A 19,555-nucleotide genomic window follows, 5' to 3' on the forward strand; every position below is an offset into this window, starting at 1 on the left:
CCTTTGCTACATTTGCGCTTAATGTCCTGTCGCTTCCAACTTGCAATGATGTTGAACGGCTATTCTCTAAACTGAATATCATAAAGCGAAAACAGAAAAATTGCCTCCATGTGAAAACTGTTAATCATTAATGGCTTTGAGTGAGATTTCACTTCAGCAAGGTGACTGTACAACATTTGGATCTAGTTTAGAAATGTTATTGTGTGTCTGCAACTAAATCTGATCATGCAGTATTGTTCATGTTAGTGGGTGATCACTTTATTTACTGTACATATAGCTTTCTACACACTAATCATGTTTTTTTTCTGCTAAACTAATGTATTTCGTTTTGATAATATATATATATATATATATATATATATATATATATATATATATATATATATATATATATATATATATATATATATATATATATATATATATATATATATATATATATATATATATATATATATATATATATATTTTCCATAAGGCAAAATTTCCTTAAAACTTTGTTTTACATATGCCTTTTTTCTTAAACCTGCGTATAATTGCTACTTTATTCTAGATTTAGACCAGAAGTATTGGAAACACATTGTCGTTGACTTACAAGCTCTCAGCATCACATGGATAGATGGACAGAGACGTTGTATCACACCTTTAGTTAAAAGTGCACTCTCTCTCTCTCTCTCTCTCTCTCTCTCTCTCTCTCTCTCTCTCTCTCTCTCTCTCTCTCTCTCTCTCTCTCTCTCTCTCTCTCTCTCTCTCTCTCTCTGTACCATATGTAGAAAATGCAGTATGTCTAGAAACGATAGTGATGTCATCAGAGATAAGGCGTGGGAACGGAAGTTGGAGACAAACGACAAATATCGTACCGCTGTTTTTTTTTTTTTCTTTTCGTGCTGGTAACAGATGATCCTGCACTATAACATTCCATGAATACACAAAGGGGATATGAAATGAATTACTTAGGCCAAAAACAAGAAAAACAGGAGTGTAGTTACACTGTGGGAAATGTACTGAAAAGCCTTTGGCAGCACGTTTTGAATGTGGCTGGTGACACAGGTATAAGCATTATATCAGAGCTGATACCATTGCCTCATCACGGGAATTCATTAACACTTGTTGTATCAGGGCTCATGTTATGGCCTCATCGCGGGAGTTGATTAACACTTCTAGCAGTTCTTCTTACTTTATCTAGCGAGGACGTTTGTGCACAGGCTGGGAACGTATCCTGAACAAAAAAAAAAAAAAAAGGTCTTCTGCTGAACTGATGCTGATACTTTATGATATGATTTAAAAAAAAATCTACTGTTTTTGTAAAAGAGCAAGGAAAAAAAAAAGTGAGTGACGACGACAATTATTATCCTCGTCATCTTTTTTGGGCATTACGTTTATTAGACAGTGATGAAGAAATTGTATACAGTGAGAATGCAAATGTGGATAATGAAGGCGAGGATCTATTTGTTAGTGACGATGAAAATAAAGGAAGTAATGAAGGAAATTATTCACAAGCATTGGCAGAAGCAAGTAATACTCAGTATCCTTACCTTTGTTATGCATTAGGTTGAGGTGACTTTCCTGAAGAAAATGAAACAAGTGAAAGTGATGATATGGAAAGCGACGTTGTACTCACCAGTGACGATGAAAGCGAAGTAAGTCATGAAGAAAGTGATTCTGAAGAAAATGAAGAAAATGATAATGCTAGTACTTACGTGGAAACCCATGATGTGTCCATACATGATGACGATAAAAACGAACAAAATGATGGTGACAATTAATCACACAGTGACGGACTACATCATTATCTTCGTCATCTTTTTTTTGCATCAGGTTTAGAAGGCAGTGATGAAGAAAATTAAGGTAATGAAACTGTCAGTAGAAAATATTATCGAAAACTGGCCGGAAACACGTTTAAAGACTAACTACTAACCGTTCATTCCACACAAGTGAGCATTCTGCTGCAAGGCTAGGGAGAGGCATGCAGTTAGCTAATTCCTAAGAGCAGAGTGAAAAGACTGATAAAAGACCGCAACAGAAGCTACATCGTGGCGGACACGAAGGTTGAAGACAGTCAGTTAGATGACAGCTAGCTGTTCATTACATCATACATCATTCCAACTGCAACTGCCAAGGTAAATATACCACAGTGTATATTTTGAATTTTCTGAAATGCAAGGAAGGCTGAAACAATTAAATTTATGTAATTATACAAAATCTTTCTGTATACATAGTCAATTTACAGAAGTGTCTGGTTACGTGTCGTACTTGATCCCGTTCTCTTTAGTTTTCACATCAATAGAAAACGGCGGAAATTTAACGTCACTGCCAGCTACGGAAAAACGGCACCACTGCGAAGGAGGATGTGACGCACTGGACCATGTTTATGTATTAATTTAAATTTCAAAATTTTTCAACATTTAGTATTTCCTTATAGAAGAGTAACTTTTCTTGTCATAGAAAAAGTATAAGGGCTTTCAAAAATATTCATACAGTTTTTAAGAAATAGGAGGAAAGACGAGTGTCTCGCAGAAATAGCCATTTACCATTGTACTGTAACAGTGCGACACCAGACGTGGCCTTAAAACGAGCCAGGAAAGCTCCAGTCTGGACCTACATGGACTAAATAATGCCTGACGCTACTGTGTGTTTAATGTGCAAGGACACACTTAAGTATGATGGAAATATTTAAAGTATGATTAAGCATTTCCCCACGAAATATCCATTAGAATACGCGGAGATGCGGGAAGAGTCTGTGTCAGATATGGCTGGGAGTCAGAGACCAGCAGGAGCATCATCAGCCACGGTGTAGCCTACTTTATATCAAACGATTGACAGGACTCTGTTCTACAAAAATTACTCTGCTAAGAAGAAGGAACTTGATCACCTTTTAATGAAAACGATTGTTCAAGATCTTCAGCCACTATCTATAGCTGAAGATAAAAGGATTTAAAAGTTTCGTTCATTGCCTAAATCCTTGGCATGAGATGCCTAGTCAGTCACAGAGTGTTGACGAGAACACATTTACCATTTCTTTATGAACAAGAAGTACAGAAAGTCCGTAAAGAACTTGAAAAAGCTAAAGACATTGATTGCATTGACCACAGACATCTGGACATGCAGGCAAACAAAAGGCTTTGTCACTGTCACACCACACTTCATTTCTCATGATTTTAATTTAGATCTGTTGTATTGGAGACAGTAATAACGACAAAAAATCATGCAGCACAGAATATAGCAGAGGAACTGACACATGTATGCAGTAAATGGGAAATTCTAGACAAGGTATATTGTGTTGTTACTGACAATGCTGCCAGTATGAGTTCAGCAATAAAGAACATCATGAATTTGCGTCATCTTCCATGCATTGTTCATACACTAAATTTAGTTGTACAGGATTCAGTGAAAAATGTAAGAGAAATGTAAATAACAAAAGATAAAGTAAAACAAATTGTTGTCTTTTTCCACCATAGTGTCAAAGCCTCTGACAAACTGAGCCAGCTTCACCTACAGCACGGTGTTCCTGTCAAGAAACTAATTTAAGACATAGAGACTAGGTGGAACTCTACTTTCTATGTGCTGGAACGCTTCATTCAGCAAAGTGATCTCGTCACCACTACACTTTGCTTGTTGGGGAAAAATGACTTGTGCCTTCGCAGTGATGAGCTTAACCACATAGAAAAAAAAAATGCAATTGCTGTATTAGAAAATTTTGATGATACAACAAGGCGAGGAGTTTCTGGCGCTGGTGTGCTTGATAAAGCAAATGTTTGGGATTCGAGATTCTGCTTTTGAACGCGAATGTGTAATGAACCGATCGAAAATTATTGCATGTGTTTTACCTACATCTCGCTCCTGTGTGCCTTCATTGCGTAGCTTTTCAACAGGTCTGCTCCTTCAGTGTCCCTCTTGTCATCTAAAAAATTACTAAACCCACAACATTACTTATACTAAGATCACCACCTTGCCTCCGTTTTCTTCGTCCCTTCATTTTCATTCTTGTCCTTGTCACCGTCGTCGTCCTTGACCTCCTCCTCCTCCTCCTCCTCCTCCTCCTTGCTCTTGTTTTTGTTGTTGTTGTTGTTGCTTTTGTTGTTGTTCTCTTCCTCCTCCTCCTCCTCCTGCTCCTCCTCCTTTTCCTTCTTCACCACCACCACCACCACCACCACCGCCCACATCCCCTTTACAGTACCACCAGTCCCCTGAACAATCGCCACCCCTCACGTAAGCCCATAACCCAACGCTAGCACCTGCCTTCCCTTGGTTCCTGCAGCATAGGGAGGTGTTCCACGCGCCCTTCTTCACCACCCGGTTCTGTACGGCCTGGACGGGGCTCTTCTGCCCGCTCTGCCTCGCCTGCCTCTCCTGCTTCCGGAGGGACAAGGACTCACTCAAGGTCTCCCTCAAAACCATCGCACAGAACTTCAGGGACCGCGGCGTCACTTTCAGTAAGTTAAGAGAGAGAGAGAGAGAGAGAGAGAGAGAGAGAGAGAGAGAGAGAGAGAGAGAGAGAGAGAGAGAGAGAGAGAGTGAAAAATAATTTGGGATTATTTTATTAGCTTTGGGGCACAACCCACCAGAATAATGAAAACTGACATGAAAAAAAAAATGACTATTTTTTAGGGACTGAAAGATGGACGATTATTGATTATTGTTGATAAAAGGAATATTTTCAGTGGGGAGAGAAAGCAGTACTAGTTTTCTGTCTTGAACGTGCGAGGATCATATTGTAGTGTTATATGTTGTTATCGTCCAAAGTTTTAGTGTGTTAGGCACAGACAGGAAGGTCTCACGCGTAGAATCAATAATAGTTCAGAGGAAAGGAGGAACAGCAACATTAAGAAGGATGAGGCTACGTCGATGAGGCTACGTCAGAGAAACACAGGAAAGAAAAGCTCCTGGCGGGGTAACTAGAATGATTGGGTTTTAGAAGATCATGGACGTTGCCTGCAGGATGAAGGGTCTCGGCTTGGGCTCGGTGAATAAAAGACAAAGGCAAAGTTGACTGGACAAAAGTACAGTGGCAAAAATACGTGAGCAAGACAATAGAGAAGTGGGGAGTGTACTGATGCAAGACTGATGAACATTAGACACTGTGTTCTTGATTAACAATGGAAAGTCAGATCAACAATGTGAAAAACTGGGATGGAAAATATTAGTACAAGTGTGGCTAGAGAACACTGTTGTAAGAAGTCAAAATATCGAGAGAAATATGAAAGAACTAGTGTATAATGAAACTTTTTGTTGTAGAAGATCGGGAGCAAAGCTAATGAAAACTGCGTCATCATCATCATCATCATCATCATCATCATTATAAAATAAGGAAAGCTGAAAATATTATCGAAAGAATGCAATGTGTCGAGAGAGATGGAAATGATGAGAGATGCGCACAGTATTTCTGGTAATAAATTTCTGCTTCCCATTCTCGATATTTTTGTGTCACCAATTCTACGTTTTTGCGACAGGAACATGAAGGAGTGTGCGAACGATAAAGTTTCACAAAGCAAAGAACGCTTTCGGCAGAGGCAAGTTAAAGGCAGCAGAGAGTGAGGGGATGCGGGGCCACTTGCCTCGGTGCAATGGTTGGCGCTGAGGTGACGCGTGGTGTGGTGACCGCCTCCTACAGATTTTACCTGGTTTACGTTTGAGGTGTGTGTGTGTGTGTGTGTGTGTTTGTGTGTGTGTGTGTATGTAAACGTTAATTCAAATCGATGCATTTCCTCACGTTACTTACACTGTAGACTTTGACATGTTAATAGAGACGTGTCCTTTCATCCCTCGAGGAGTGACGCCCGCCTGCCTCCCGCTCCAGCACGGCAGGTAAAGAAAACGAGAGTCTGTTCCCCGCCTCCCCTGGGGCACCTGTTTCAGATTGGAAAAGTTCTGCATTATTTTACCGAATCTCTTAATCTCTTGGTAAATAGGAAACGGCGAGCAACAAGCGACCTTTCATGGTTATTCATCACGATTCGAGATTACGACCTTAAATGTAACTTGTTTATCAATGCACCTTATATTTACATGTGACAGAATAGTCAGGCGTGGAGGGAAGGGCGCCTGAAGTGTGTGGACAGTGTGAAGACCAGTGCCAAGAAATGCCGGGGTTTTTGGGTGCCGGAGAAAATCAGTGATGGTAAACTGTTGACGGTAGAAGATTAATTGGGAATTTTTTTGGTGATGCAGGTCAGATGGAAAATTTTTAAAGGTGGAAAAAATTATGGGAAGTTTCCGTGATGGAAGAAAGATAAGGAGTTTGTCGAGGCTGGTGACTGGCGGCTGGTCAGTGTTGGTGTCTTCACTCCATGGAGAGAGTTCTGAAAGTTGATAAAATAAAGACACGTATAAAAAAAAAGTATAGAAGAATGAAAGCAGCGTTAGTTAAAGAGTGGAAGGTTTTCAACACATCACTGGTTCACTTCAGGCTGAAACACAAGCAAGGGGAAACAGTAACATCGAAAACAAGCCACCAGCCAGGGACGCTCAGTGGAAACTCGATAACAGCCAATACCTGCCGTGAAATTACCTCGTGCCGCCGCCGCCCTTCACGCCACCACGCCTCAGGACGCAACATTACGAGCTGATAGTGTAAAAAAAATGCAGATAGGAATCCAAAGGGCTTTCAGATATACAAGTCTACAGACAGTGCTCTGTGATCAAATTTACAGATCCCTTGCAAGTCTGATGGCGAAATTTAAACATACACTAATACTCGCGCGTGTGGACTTGTCATTAGTATATATGAGGAATGAGCATTGCAACAGCTTTCATAGTTGAACAATTATTGATAGACCATTGCGAGATTCAGCAGTGCAATACACACAAGAACGCACCCCACCATCCACTGGGAACACAGGCAACACACACACTCAAGAACCATCCTACCTACGCCGCAGGCACGCAGTGAACTGTTACTAACACTGACGGGACAAAAAACAGCAATGTACTTTTCCTGACAAAGTTTTCTTGGCTTTAGTCGTTTAGTGGACAGAGGAGAGGGAGAGAAGACGCAAAACAAAAGACGAAGGGAGAACGGCATGGAGAAAGAGAGAGAGAGAGAGAGAGAGAGAGAGAGAGAGAGAGAGAGAGAGAGAGAGAGAGAGAGAGAGAGAGAGAGAGAGAATGGAAGGGGTGAGGCTGGGTAATGAGGATCATCCTCTGCATAGGTTTTCTCGCCACCAGTTTGTTATGAAGGCTAGTGGGAAGCTCGGCAAGGACTACACGTGAGGACAGAATGGGAGCAGTGAAAGACAGAGAGGTAGTTAGACTGGCCAATGATGATGATCTCGAAATTTCCTTCCTTTCTTCACCAGTTTCTTAATCCTTTTCCTCCAGAGCATCTTCTCCCCAATTATTTACGTTTTGACGCTCATACTTATGCTAGTGTCTTAAATAACTCTGTAGCTTGAAAATACAAAACTTGACTTCTTACTCTCTCATTTCGTATCTATGTGTCCATGCAGACAGTCTTCCAGTGCTGTGAATGTTAACAGGGAGTGCAGCACAGTGAGGGCTTAATGAGACCCACGGGCAAACTCAGTAAGAAGAAACAACAGAAAGGCAGGAAAGTGGAGAGGCTAATGATGCCGCCCTCTGAGAATTAGTCCCTCCATTCGTTCCGTGATGAGACCCAGGGGCGAGGCTACCAAAGACTTTCACCGCCTAAGTCAGGAAGGGACACGACGAGGAAACTGGAGAGGCTGATGATGACTCGCTCTCAGAGCCAATCCCTCTTTTGGTTTTATAAATAGATCCTAGAGGCACACACACACTGACACACACACACACACACACACACACACACTAATTATAGTGACGTTTACAAGCAACAAAACCACGCGGGAACTTTGCTTCTCACTCATGCATGTAAACGAGGAAGCTCTCAGTAAAGTGATGGCTATTTGGGATGCTGAGGGAGTAATATGGTTATGAGAGGACTGTTACACGAGGCATTAAGGGAGGAACTGGTTGAGTAAGTGGTATAGAGAAGGTAGGAAGGCTGGAGATTACATTCATACCAGAAAACGATTTTATTCAATGTAAGGACACACACATAAGCATGAAACAGTCCTTTACAGTACAGCAATAGATACACTGTACTCAGATGAATTACTAATGATGATACATACAATATATTCACGATAACCTCCAGCATCATTGCATCACATACTATAACTGTTTTGATGGACTAATGCTTACATAGCTGCACCATACGTATTCCTGCTTCTGGATAGCGTATTACAGTACATTACCTAATCCTTTCACTGCTGCGATCTTCCTTTGTTAACTTTGAAAAGGGTGTGAAAAAATGTTTGCATGGATACAGAAGAGAGAGAGAGAGAGAGAGAGAGAGAGAGAGAGAGAGAGAGAGAGAGAGAGAGAGAGAGAGAGAGAGAGAGAGAGAGAGAGTTAATTAATTTAGCTACAGGACAATTTGAGTCTGTAGCACATAAGTGTTCAAAAACTGACGGTTGGATACGGGAAAATAGTTGTGTAGTAGTGAAAGGGTTGATATCAAGAGTAATGCTAATTTATCACGTAGTTTATATCATCTACTACTCACTGGAATCCCACTATTAACATTCCTGATTCAGTATAACGTACAGCACCATTACTTCACCTACAACCTGTGCATTACGAGTACTATCAGTGTCTTAACCTCTGCATATTATCGGTTATTACGCAACAATGCACATCACACATGATGCAGGATAACATGCAGCACTTACTGCAGCTACTTACTGTCACTGGCGCCTTATCAGTTATCAGTAACTACTTAACAACACATCACAGAGCACAAGAACTTGAGGAGGTAAGCGAAAAAAACAAGGAAAGACTGCAATTTATTGGAAGACGGAAGACGAAAATAGGAGCCTAATTTACTGAGGGTGTAGCTATAAAGGTAAGGAGATAGATGAGAGAGAAGAAAAGAGTAGACGAAAATGAAAGGTTGCTGCAGGAAGACCAAAGGAAGAGAAACAGGGAAGAAAGGGAAGGGAAAGCTGGAAGACAGACCTTTCCGTGCTGAGATATGGTTAATTATGCTGTAAGTTCTTGTTATCTCACGGAACTGTAATTTACCTCTTGCCGGGTGTCTCTCTCTCTCTCTCTCTCTCTCTCTCTCTCTCTCTCTCTCTCTCTCTCTCTCTCTCTCTCTCTCTCTCTCTCTCTCTCTCTCTCTCTCTCTCTCTCTCTCTCTCTATATATATATATATATATATATATATATATATATGCTGTGTGTTTGAGGAAGATAAGGAAATGGGAGAAGAAAGGAAGAGGAATGTGATGAAGATGAAGCGGAGAAGGAGGAGGAGGAGAAGGAGGAGGAGGAGGAGAAGCAGAAAGGAAAGGAAAAACAGGAAAATGGGATGAAGATGAAGAGGAGAATGAGGCGGTGGAGGAGTAGGAGGAGGGTGGGGGTAAGGAAGGAAGAAGAATGTGTTGAAGACGGAGAGGAGAAGGAGAGAATGACTGTTGTGATGGACGCTGCATGCGTGACCATGCCAAGTGTTGTGGTTGTGAGCTCTTACCTGCCTCGTGCATCACTGAGGGACGCTTCATGAGGTGGACAGGCCCTTCATCTCCTACTGCTGTTCTCGCTCAGTACCACCACCACCACCACCACCATCAAGGTCACACCTGCTACACCTACACAGTGCGTGTTGATGGAGCGTTAGCCCACGCTCCCTACACACACAGACATGCCAGTATTCTAAAACGCTTTGCTCTCTCACCACGAGTATTTTCCAAGGTCATAGAGATGATTAGCCGGGTTGTCAAAATGTTTCTCTTGTTAAGGCACTCAGCAAGGTTAGTTTACCCAAAGAAATCATTTTCTGCGATAAATTGTAATGAGAGAAAACACGATATGTAGAATTTAATAGTGCACTTATTTTCACTCCGTGATGAATTTAAAGCCCTTTAAAGCGCATTTAAGCGGTATTGGTAGTGGATCACGCGTCATTTAAAGGTCCCGTTATCATTGTAAAATAACTCTTTCCTGAATTTTTCCGTGAGAGCACACAATTATATATTTTCTCGATTGTATTCGTAATTTAAAGTGCATGACCGATCCTCGATAACCTGATTGTGGTGGCCTGGCTGTAGAGGCCCCGAGGCATTGGCGCGAGAGGCAGGCTGACGAGGACTACGTATCTTTGTCCCTTTTTTCCCGTCATTTCCCTGCACCCTGCCACCCTTGACTATATGTCAAGATACCCTTCTCAAAGAAGAAGTTGATGCAAAAGGCAAGAAAGCAAAAGAAAAGAGAGAACAATTTGAGACAATTTCAAGCCTCTCACAGCAGTGACGCTGCTCCCATCACCAACGCTGCCTCAACACCTGTTGGTGTTATTTCTACTGCTGCTGCTTCTTCTGCAACCGCTTCTACTGGTGTTGCCCCTGCTACTGTTACTGCAGTTTGTCATACCATTGCTACCGTGCTGCCGTGTTGGAACACAACTTTGGATACCTGGCATCAAGTCTCTTACTCCACCTCGGATTTCCCACATCACACCACACACTACATGCACTGATCAATAAACACAAGGAAATGCTGAGAAATGCAGAATGCAACAGAAAAAAAAAAACAGAAGAGAAAGATAGAAGCAGGTGAAGAGTGCGAGGCAGGTGCACACTGAAAAGCTGGCAACAACGAATGAGGTGGCTCCTCATGACACCCACACCATGTGTGCATAATATTTTTTTTCCAAAAAAGGTGAGCAGTGGCCATCAGAATGAAACATTGTACCACATACTAATGTAGAATACAATGCATTATGAGAGAGTAATATTTGTTGGCCAAAAAAATTGCACACAAAAAGATTAAAGGGCGGCAAAGTAAGGAAAACTTCAAATGTTCGTATCTCAAAAGTGCATTGCCTTAACTTCAAAATTCCTGAGATTAGAAAGTTTTTAATCGATCTTAAATCTGTTTGCAGTTTTGGACAGGGAAGTAAAACAGCAACATTTGATAGTTAGATTTTTCTTCTAGATTGTATTTGTTGGTCACAAGGAGGATGGAAACATTAAAAAAATAGTAGAGAATGAGTACATTAATACAAAATTCATAAGTACTATTATTTTTCGAATCCATGGATTGTCTAACTTGGAAAAGTAGAGGAATGTTCATTCTTTAATTCTATATAAAGAAAACTGAAATCGGATTAAAAACACAGAAACTCATCCCATTTTAAATGGGTAGTAAATTTACATAAAAAGTGATTTTTTTTTTCTTTTAAGACATCTTGATATTGTAAGTGAATGATCAGTACAGTACTGCACTCAGTCCATAGAAAAATTCATGACGATTGGTGTAATATGACACACTGACCTCGTTGAGTATAGAAATCTTGTTCATTTGTCACTAGAAACGTAAAAAGACCTTTAAAAACCTTTGTGACTTTAACTTAAGACTCTGAATGTAGTGAGGATGTGGTGCAGCAGTGTTTCAGAATACTGTCCACAGACACAGACACACAGACACACACACAGCACAAGCATCACTCCACGGTCCCTTCATACCCGTCACTCCCTTCCATTTGTCACGTCGCAGCAGGACGAGGAACATGACCACCATTCCGAGCCTTCCAGAGAGAGAGACTCGCTCCCTCTCTCCTCTCAGCGTCCCCTCATCTTTAGTCTGCTTGGCCATGGCTGGCTAGATTTTGGTTAGACAGACTCACACTCCCTTGGCGTCCTGCATTTCCGATATTTTCCGGTAAAAACACGGTCCTTTTGTTCGGATAACCTCCCTTGAGAGTCGTGATGCTGGGTATTCATCTTGAGTAAGAGGAGAAATGGGACGATGTATCTTTCTTCTCTCTCTCTCTCTCTCTCTCTCTCTCTCTCTCTCTCTCTCTCTCTCTCTCTCTCTCTCTCTCTCTCTCTCTCCTCTCTCTCTCTCTCTTTCTCTCTCTCTCTCTTTCCTTTGCCAGCAGCAATGCGCGCTATACATGAACGTGTTAGTTAAATTATTTCCTCATGCTTCCCTCCCTCATGCCGCTCTCTCGTGTTGTCGTATGGGAAAGGAAGGAAATCAGTGAAATGGTAAACAGGGAGGCTGGGGAAGGAATGCATGACTGAGGGGAAGGAAAAGATGATCCGTGGACGCGTGGGTGAGTCAGTGTGGGAAAGATGGGGTGACATGAATGGAGAGTGGACCAAACAGATATAGAAAAAGAAACCGGATGAAAGTATTTTTTGAAAGAGAGAGAGAGAGAGAGAGAGAGAGAGAGAGAGAGAGAGAGAGAGAGAGAGAGAGAGAGAGAGGGAGAGAGAGAGAGAGAGAGAGTTTTTGTGGTCGTGTCTCTCAGTATAGTGGTGGGATGCCGCGGCCTTTCAGCTCCTCCTCCGTGGTGGGTTGTCTTTGTGCTCACGAGACCGAGTTGCGGAGGAGGAGACAGGAAGGCAAATAAGAAAGAGAGAGAAAAATGGTAGCACGGGGAACATGAGCCAGAAGAGAGAGAGAGAGAGAGAGAGAGAGAGAGAGAGAGAGAGAGAGAGAGAGAGAGAGAGAGAGAGAGAGAGAGAACCGGATATCTGGTGAAATGAAAAAAAAAAAAATGAAAATTGGTGTTTTGTGTTTTCATTTAGTGTGTGGATCTTTGTTCGCTCTTCCGCTTTATTTTCTCTTTGGTGTTTTTTGTTGTTGTTGTTGTTGCTGTTTTTGTTTTTCAAAGCTCGCTCGCTCTCTTGCTCGCTCACTCAGTCACTCACTCTTACTCACTCACGCTTACTCACTCACTCATACTCAAACGCACGTCAACAGAAAGGAAAAAAAATTGCCTGCACTGACTATTATAACTCAGTAGCCACTGTTACTCACCACACTCCCTCTTCTGTCATTGCTTCTCACCAGCCAGAAGGCCGTTCTCAAATAACTCATTCCCTGAAAAAGAAGAAAAATGGTGTAGCAAACCTAAGCTGTTACTGAGCAGCTCGTCATGTTCATTATTATTCGTTGAAGATTGTGAGTGGAAGTAGATTTTCACATTCTTTGATATTTAATGTTATTCTTATCTTATTCACTCATTCACCCACTTACTCCTTCACACTCATTCACCCACTCACTCATTCACTCACAAATTCTCCCTCACGGACACACCATGTGGTCTACACCCACTCCAACTCAATGCTTTAATTTACAACCTCACTCACTTAAGTACACTCATTTCCATCCTCACCTCTACTTAACCTCTACAGTCTCACTAATCACCACCACCACCACCACCAACACGAGTACCTACCCCAGCTCACCACTCCCTTTCCCTCTCTCCACCCGGTGCTGCCTCTTCTGCATGCCGTGGCTGGTGACAGGCTACATGCACGTCTACTCGCTTTGGATCTTCGACTGCACTGACGTCATGGCTCTCTACTCTGCCCACGTCTCCTTCGTGTTCCTCCTCTCGTGGGTGATCCTGCATGACCAGTTTGTCGGCGTCAGGGTGAGTAGACTGACTGGGCGGGAGGGTGTTGATGGGCGTCTGTGGTATGTGATGTGGTCTGTGCTGCTGCTGTGTTGTGTATGGAAACTGTTGGTCTTGGTCTTCTCCGTGAGCTGGAGTGACTGTTGTTGGTGTATTATGTCTTGATCACTGCTGTTGCTCTTTTCTTTATGTATGTGTTTCTTTTTTTTTTATTTTAGATGTTGGGTGCTTCTTTTTAGATAACTAAACTGATAAAAAAGATAACGCCTCAATGTGTGTGTGTGTGTGTGTGTGTGTGTGTGTGTGTGTGTGTGTGTGTGTGTGTGTTAGTTGTGTAAAAATGCAATATTTCCAAATTGTAGATATTAAGATGAAAAAAAAAAGTGAGTTTAGTTCTTTACCTGAGCTGTGGCTTATTTGTTTTGACTTCTTTCTTTAACGTTCTTCCATAATCATCCTCTTCTTCACTGTTTTCTAGATGCTATCTTTTTTTTTTTTTAATTACGTGTAAGTTTTGAATCAGCTAATATTCTCCATGGTTCACCTTTAATTTCAGTATTTTCCATGTACCTTTATTCATTTTTTCTTATAGTTTATTCGCTCATTCATTCATTTAATCATTAGTATGGCGAACTAATTACTCAGTCGAAGATCAGTTACTCAAGTTATTCAGTCAGTCAGTCACTTAGTTATTCAGTCAACCAGTCAGTCAGTCAGTCAGCCACTCAGCAAGTCACTAAGTCAGTCATTGAGCCACTCAGTCAGTCAATCAGCCATCAGCCAACCAGTCAATCAGTCCGTCATTCAGTCACTCAGCACCGCAGCTCACATTGATTGCCTTGCACGTACTGTTGCCTCTCACTGTCCGTACCTTACCGCCTTTAGCAGCAGCATACAGTTTGTGGCCTTCCTTCATCACGGGGACACACCCTTACATGACACACAAGCCCCAGTGACCAGACAACCTTCACCTTTCACCAGGAGTATATTAACCAACAGCAATTACTGACACAAGCCTTACACACCTCTGCACTGCTCCCTCACGACAGCCAACCCCAAAATGCTCCTTGTGTGGAGTAATGAGTTGATGAGTCTTGTTGGCACGAGTTGACTTATACTAGTAGAGGTTATACGTTCGACTATTCTCGCTTCTCCTCAAGGTCACTGTAATGTGGTTCAAGTTTAAACAGTAATTTAGAAAGGCAACAAAGAGAGTGATGCAATTTTTCAAGCCTTTTAGTGCCTGTGTTCTTCTATTATTGCGTGTTAAAATCGTCTGGGGTTATTTCAGTGCAAGGACACGCGTCATATTGTTTTCAGCTGTCAGAGTGTAGACTGTAGTGTGATCGTGCGTGTGATGTCTGTACTCGAGGAAGTGGAGGAAGGGATGGAAGGTTGAGAGAAACACTGATGGGAGTATTGCAAAAGATACATAAAAAAAACACTATGAAGGTACATACAGGCTACGAGGAAATGCCGACAAAGGAAAGGGTGAGGCAAGGCGCCACTCTCCTAACCTGTCCACGGTAGTATTACAGGAAGCTTTAAAGAATGAAGAATGCAAAGAATTATGATACATGAAGAATTGCTAAATATTTAAATACCTGAATAACCTTATGATGTCTGGAGAGTCTTGTCATGAATCTCGGAGCGTGTAAACTCAGGGGTATTATTCTTAGTTACTGTTTAGTGCAACAAAATTCTTTGTGTGTCTATCTCACTCATAATAAACACCGATAATGTTTATTTTTGTCGTTTGTTAAATTTACAATTGTGCTTAATGATGTTTTCCATTTTCCTGCGACTTAAATTAATTCAAGAGAGTGGAATTAAATAATCTCTGGAATTAAGTCTGCAAGCTCTTTTATATTAACTTTTCAGAGACCAGCTTTTTTTTTTATGCTTAGGTAATAAATACAATGTAGCTCTCTTCTGTCTACTAAGATCCGCATTCTCAAACATTTCACCGCTCCGTCTCACCTCTACTCATGTGTTTCTAGTGGAAGTTATTGTTTTCAGGAGCGTTTCCAATGACGCTAGTATTAATGTGACAAAGACTCCATCATCAAGCTTATAAAACAGTCGTAATGAGAGAACAAAGCACTCAAGAATACGAGAAAATAATACAGTTATCTTGGTGCTGATCTCATGTCATTCAGTTATTGTAGTCACTAACCTTTGCTGCCGGTATACAGTCAGTCTTTGTGTGCAATCTCAACAACACATGACCATCCTCGTTTGACCCTTCTTCCTTCGCGTCCATCGGTGGAGTAGTGTCGGCACGGATGTTGCCAGTGTTGAATCGCTGTTCAGTGTTCCGGTCACGTCTTATCCTCGGTTAGGGGGAAACTTTTATCTCAGTGGTGTGGTAGTGGTGATGGATGAGGAGAAGAGAGAAAGAGAGAGAGAGAGAGAGAGAGAGAGAGAGAGAGAGAGAGAGAGAGAGAGAGAGAGAGAGAGAGAGAGAGAGAGAGAGAGAGAGAGAGAGAGGATAAGATGGAGGGGAGAAGAGGAGATTAAGAGTGAAGGAGGATGTAAGGAAAAAGAAGGAAAAGGGAAGGGCACGAGATGTGGAAGATACTGAATGTGGTACTGAAGGAAGAGATGAAGAGTCACGTTAACATGAGAAGAAAAGAAGGACACTACAGCCTGCCATCTTTCATCCCTACTACTGTATTCCATCCTTTCACCCAAACTAGTCTTTATTCTTCTAAACCTTTTATATCACTCCTGTCTATACCCTTTAGTTAGTTAAGGATTACACATTAATAAGAGCATGAGGAGAAAGGGAGGGCAAGGAGGAGGAGTAGGAAGAAAAAAAATACAGAATATGTGGAGACAGAAAGGAAGTTAAAGGAAGTTACATGCTCTTGCCTCTTGATAATTCACATGTGTACCCATTTTCTTTGACCTGGTTGCGGAAGAGGAAGAGGAAAAGGAGAAACACAAAGGAATACCAAGGAAGAGTAAGCATCTGTACATAAGCTGATCCTTAAGGAGCCGTTTGTATGTGAAAAACTACACTACCTGATCCACAGACGCAGGATAACAAAGGGCAAAGGAGGAGGAGGAGGAGGAGGAGGTGTTAATGGTGAGTGTTGTGGTAATGGTGGTGGTGTTAAGAGCCAGAAACTGGAAGACGCAATACTCGTAAAAAAAGAATGGCTAATAAGAGAAGCGTGGATAGACACAAGAAACAAGAGGAGGAGGAAGAAGAAGAACAAACGGGGTATAAGAAAGAAGATGATGACGAGGATAGAGATAAGAAATAACATGAGCAGGAGAGGGAAGAAGAAACGGAGTATAATGAAGAGGAAGATGACAAAGGTAGAAATAAGAAATAAAATGAAAAGGATTAGGAAGAAGAAACGTAGTATAAGAAAGAGGAGGATGACAAAGATATAGACAAGAAGTAACAAGAGAAAGGAACCTTGAAGAATGATGTGTGTTTTGCTGGACACGGCTACTCCTGCACCTGTGTTTTTGTGTGACGCAGAAAGAGGTGGAGAGTGACGGTGGGAAGAGAAGATAGGTGTACGATTATTATTATTATTATTATTATTATTATTATTATTATTATTATTATTATTATTATTATTATTTTCTTTTTTTGTAGAGCAACACTAGTTTAAGTACCTATGTATATGTATTGATTTTGCACATGTTGTCGTTGCTGTTATTGCTGCTGCTGATGATGATGATAGTGATAATGATAATATAATGTACTATGGGCTTCAGAGGCGGTGTTGCATTTTATTTATTTATTCATTTATTTATTTTATTTTATTTATTTATTTATTTATTTATTTTTTTTTTTGAGGGGGTGGGGGATGGAATAATGCAAACAGGTCTAGCAGACTGATGAATTGGCATTTACTTTGACAGACTAGATTGTGGTGGTGGTGGTAGTAGTGGTGTTGGTAGTGATGGTGGCGGTGGCGGCAGCAACAATGATGGCCAAGTACAGAAAAAAAAAAAAAAAAAGATAGCAAGCTTGATAGTGTGCGTCACCGCTCGATAGCTAATCACAAGGAGCCCTACAGGAGGACAAGAGGAAGGGGAGAGAAGATGAATGAAGGAGAATCGAAGAGAAAGAATGGGAAAGACTGGGAAGGGTTTAGCACTGTACCATAACAAGACTCAGCACATACGCCTTTGTTCGATATTGTTCAGTCGTTCACAATGTTGGACTGAAAAAAAAAAAAAGTAAACGCACCGAAGAAAATACACATAAAAAAAATAGATGAAGCACACCATCTGAAGACTTGTATTATATTTATACCGATACACTAAAAAAAAAAAAAATCAAAGGATATAAAAGTACATTGATATGCTTTATGGCTAAACACAACCAACTCTCTTGTTTAAGTGTATCGCAGTGAGAGAGAGAGAGAGAGAGAGAGAGAGAGAGAGAGAGAGAGAGAGAGAGAGAGAGAGAGAGAGAGAGAGAGAGAGAGAGAGAGAGCTACGTATTAACAGTGAGCACGTGTCAAATTATCATCTTAGAGCAGGAAAGTGCTAATATCCGTGGAGAGTCCCGTAGGAGATGAGATGAGATGAGAGGGAAGAGTGGCAGCAGACCATGAAGCAGCGAATATTGACAAGTGGCATTAATAAACACACACGTCTTGCTCTTCTTTCCCCTTCGCTTGATCACGTTTGGCTCAACACTCGGGTCTTGCTTGGCTGTCTTCCTTTTGTTCCGTAGGTGTCTCTAATGATGAGGAGGGAATTACACGCTACACCAAACAATGGTGGAAGTAGTAGTAGTAGCAGTAGTAGTAGTAGTAGCAGCAGCAGCAGCAATGATAATAATAGTAGTAATAATCTGTGTATATCTATTAATGTCTTTCTATATACCAGGCTGGCATCACACACTCTTAGACCCTGTTGTAAACGAAGAGTCTCGTAAACATAATAATAATGACAATAATAATAATAATAATAATAATAATAATAACAATAATAATAATAATAATAATAATAATAATAATAATAATAATAATAATAATAACAATAATGATAATAATAATATGGAGATGATGAAAACAATAGTAATGACGATAATGTTTACTTTATTCTTACTAGTAATAGCTGGTAATTGCAAAGGGCTAAGGAAATTGTAAGTAGTAGTGAACAGATTGACAGTGAACGCGTAAAGATAACAGTGTGTGTGTGTGTGTGTGTGTGTGTAAAGACGGATCCCTACTTAATGAAGCAGTTTCCCTATCTATATTTCTAACAAAAGTGCAAAAAGAAATGTTTCACGATACACCGTATCGTGAAACATTTCTGCCCGCAGCCGGACTACTTTCAAGAGGCTGTAGTTGAAATTACACGAGTTTTAAGAGTGTTTCTACGGTTCTAGTGACAGAATGGTAAGGTCTCTACAGCATCAACGGGAGAAGCAGTCTTGAAAACCCGGGTAATTATCTTTGTGGCCTTTGAAAATAGTCTGGTGAGAGAGCAAAGCTTTTCAAAATACAGGCACATAACCTTGCTTCATGCTTCATGAAAAACAAGTGCATTCATGATACCTGAGACTGCCTTGCTACATTTCCCCCATTAGCCTGTCTCTCACTGGTGAAAACACCCGCATTACATGTATTACGTTATTTCATTAGTCACAAGTCGCTATTTCAAGTTTATATAAGCCTCAATAAATACGAGGGCTGTTGTGTTAGCCTGCTTCCCGTTTGCCAATCAGAGCGTTCTTCTTTTCCGTTTTCTTTCTTACTCTTCGTAAAGCTCACGTATCCTTCATTTATCCTTACTTCTTGCCTCACAGTGTATTGCTAAGTGTCTTCTACTGCTAATATAACCGTGATTCTATTATTTTGTATCATACGAGTAGTAGTACGAGTGTGGCTCTGTTCTTAATGAGAATTACCTCAGCACAGCCTCCACCAATCATCACCAAGTATTCAAGTCACGTGATTCTCTCTCCTCGCCGTCTCTTCAGCCATTCGCCCTGCGCCCGCTGACGTGACGGGTTTCCGGTTGTGTTACGGCCATGAAGCGGTGTTGCGTCTGTCCTCGGCGGGTTTGTTGTGGTGGACTACGGTGTGGGGGGAGAGGTGGATGTGAGTATGGCTGGCCTGTTGGTGGATAGGGAGGAGTGGATAGTGGAAGAGAGATGTGGA

The 19,555-nt window shown here is 41.2% G+C and overlaps 1 protein-coding gene and 1 long non-coding RNA gene across 4 annotated transcripts in view; one reads left to right on the forward strand and one right to left on the reverse strand.

The window, feature by feature from the left end:
- LOC135098603 (uncharacterized) overlaps window positions 1-19,555 on the forward strand; it is a 202,299-nt gene that overhangs the window by 79,709 nt on the left and 103,035 nt on the right. For all 3 annotated transcript variants that reach the window (XR_010267163.1, XR_010267162.1, XM_064000958.1), the window contains exons 4-5: window positions 4,259-4,433; window positions 13,303-13,430. Coding sequence is in view for 1 of the 3 variants with exons in the window: in XM_064000958.1 (XP_063857028.1) it covers window positions 4,259-4,433; window positions 13,303-13,430 (303 nt within the window). In the remaining 2 variants the exon portion in view is untranslated. The remainder of the gene's footprint in view (window positions 1-4,258; window positions 4,434-13,302; window positions 13,431-19,555) is intronic.
- Window positions 10,953-13,906, reverse strand: LOC135098605 (uncharacterized). Its single transcript, XR_010267165.1, has 3 exons — window positions 13,233-13,906; window positions 12,812-12,874; window positions 10,953-11,766 (listed from the first exon to the last, which is right to left on the reverse strand). It is a non-coding gene; the product is annotated as an uncharacterized LOC135098605 (long non-coding RNA).

This window comes from Scylla paramamosain, unplaced genomic scaffold, assembly GCF_035594125.1.
Source record: "Scylla paramamosain isolate STU-SP2022 unplaced genomic scaffold, ASM3559412v1 Contig70, whole genome shotgun sequence".
Taxonomy (NCBI): domain Eukaryota; kingdom Metazoa; phylum Arthropoda; class Malacostraca; order Decapoda; family Portunidae; genus Scylla; species Scylla paramamosain.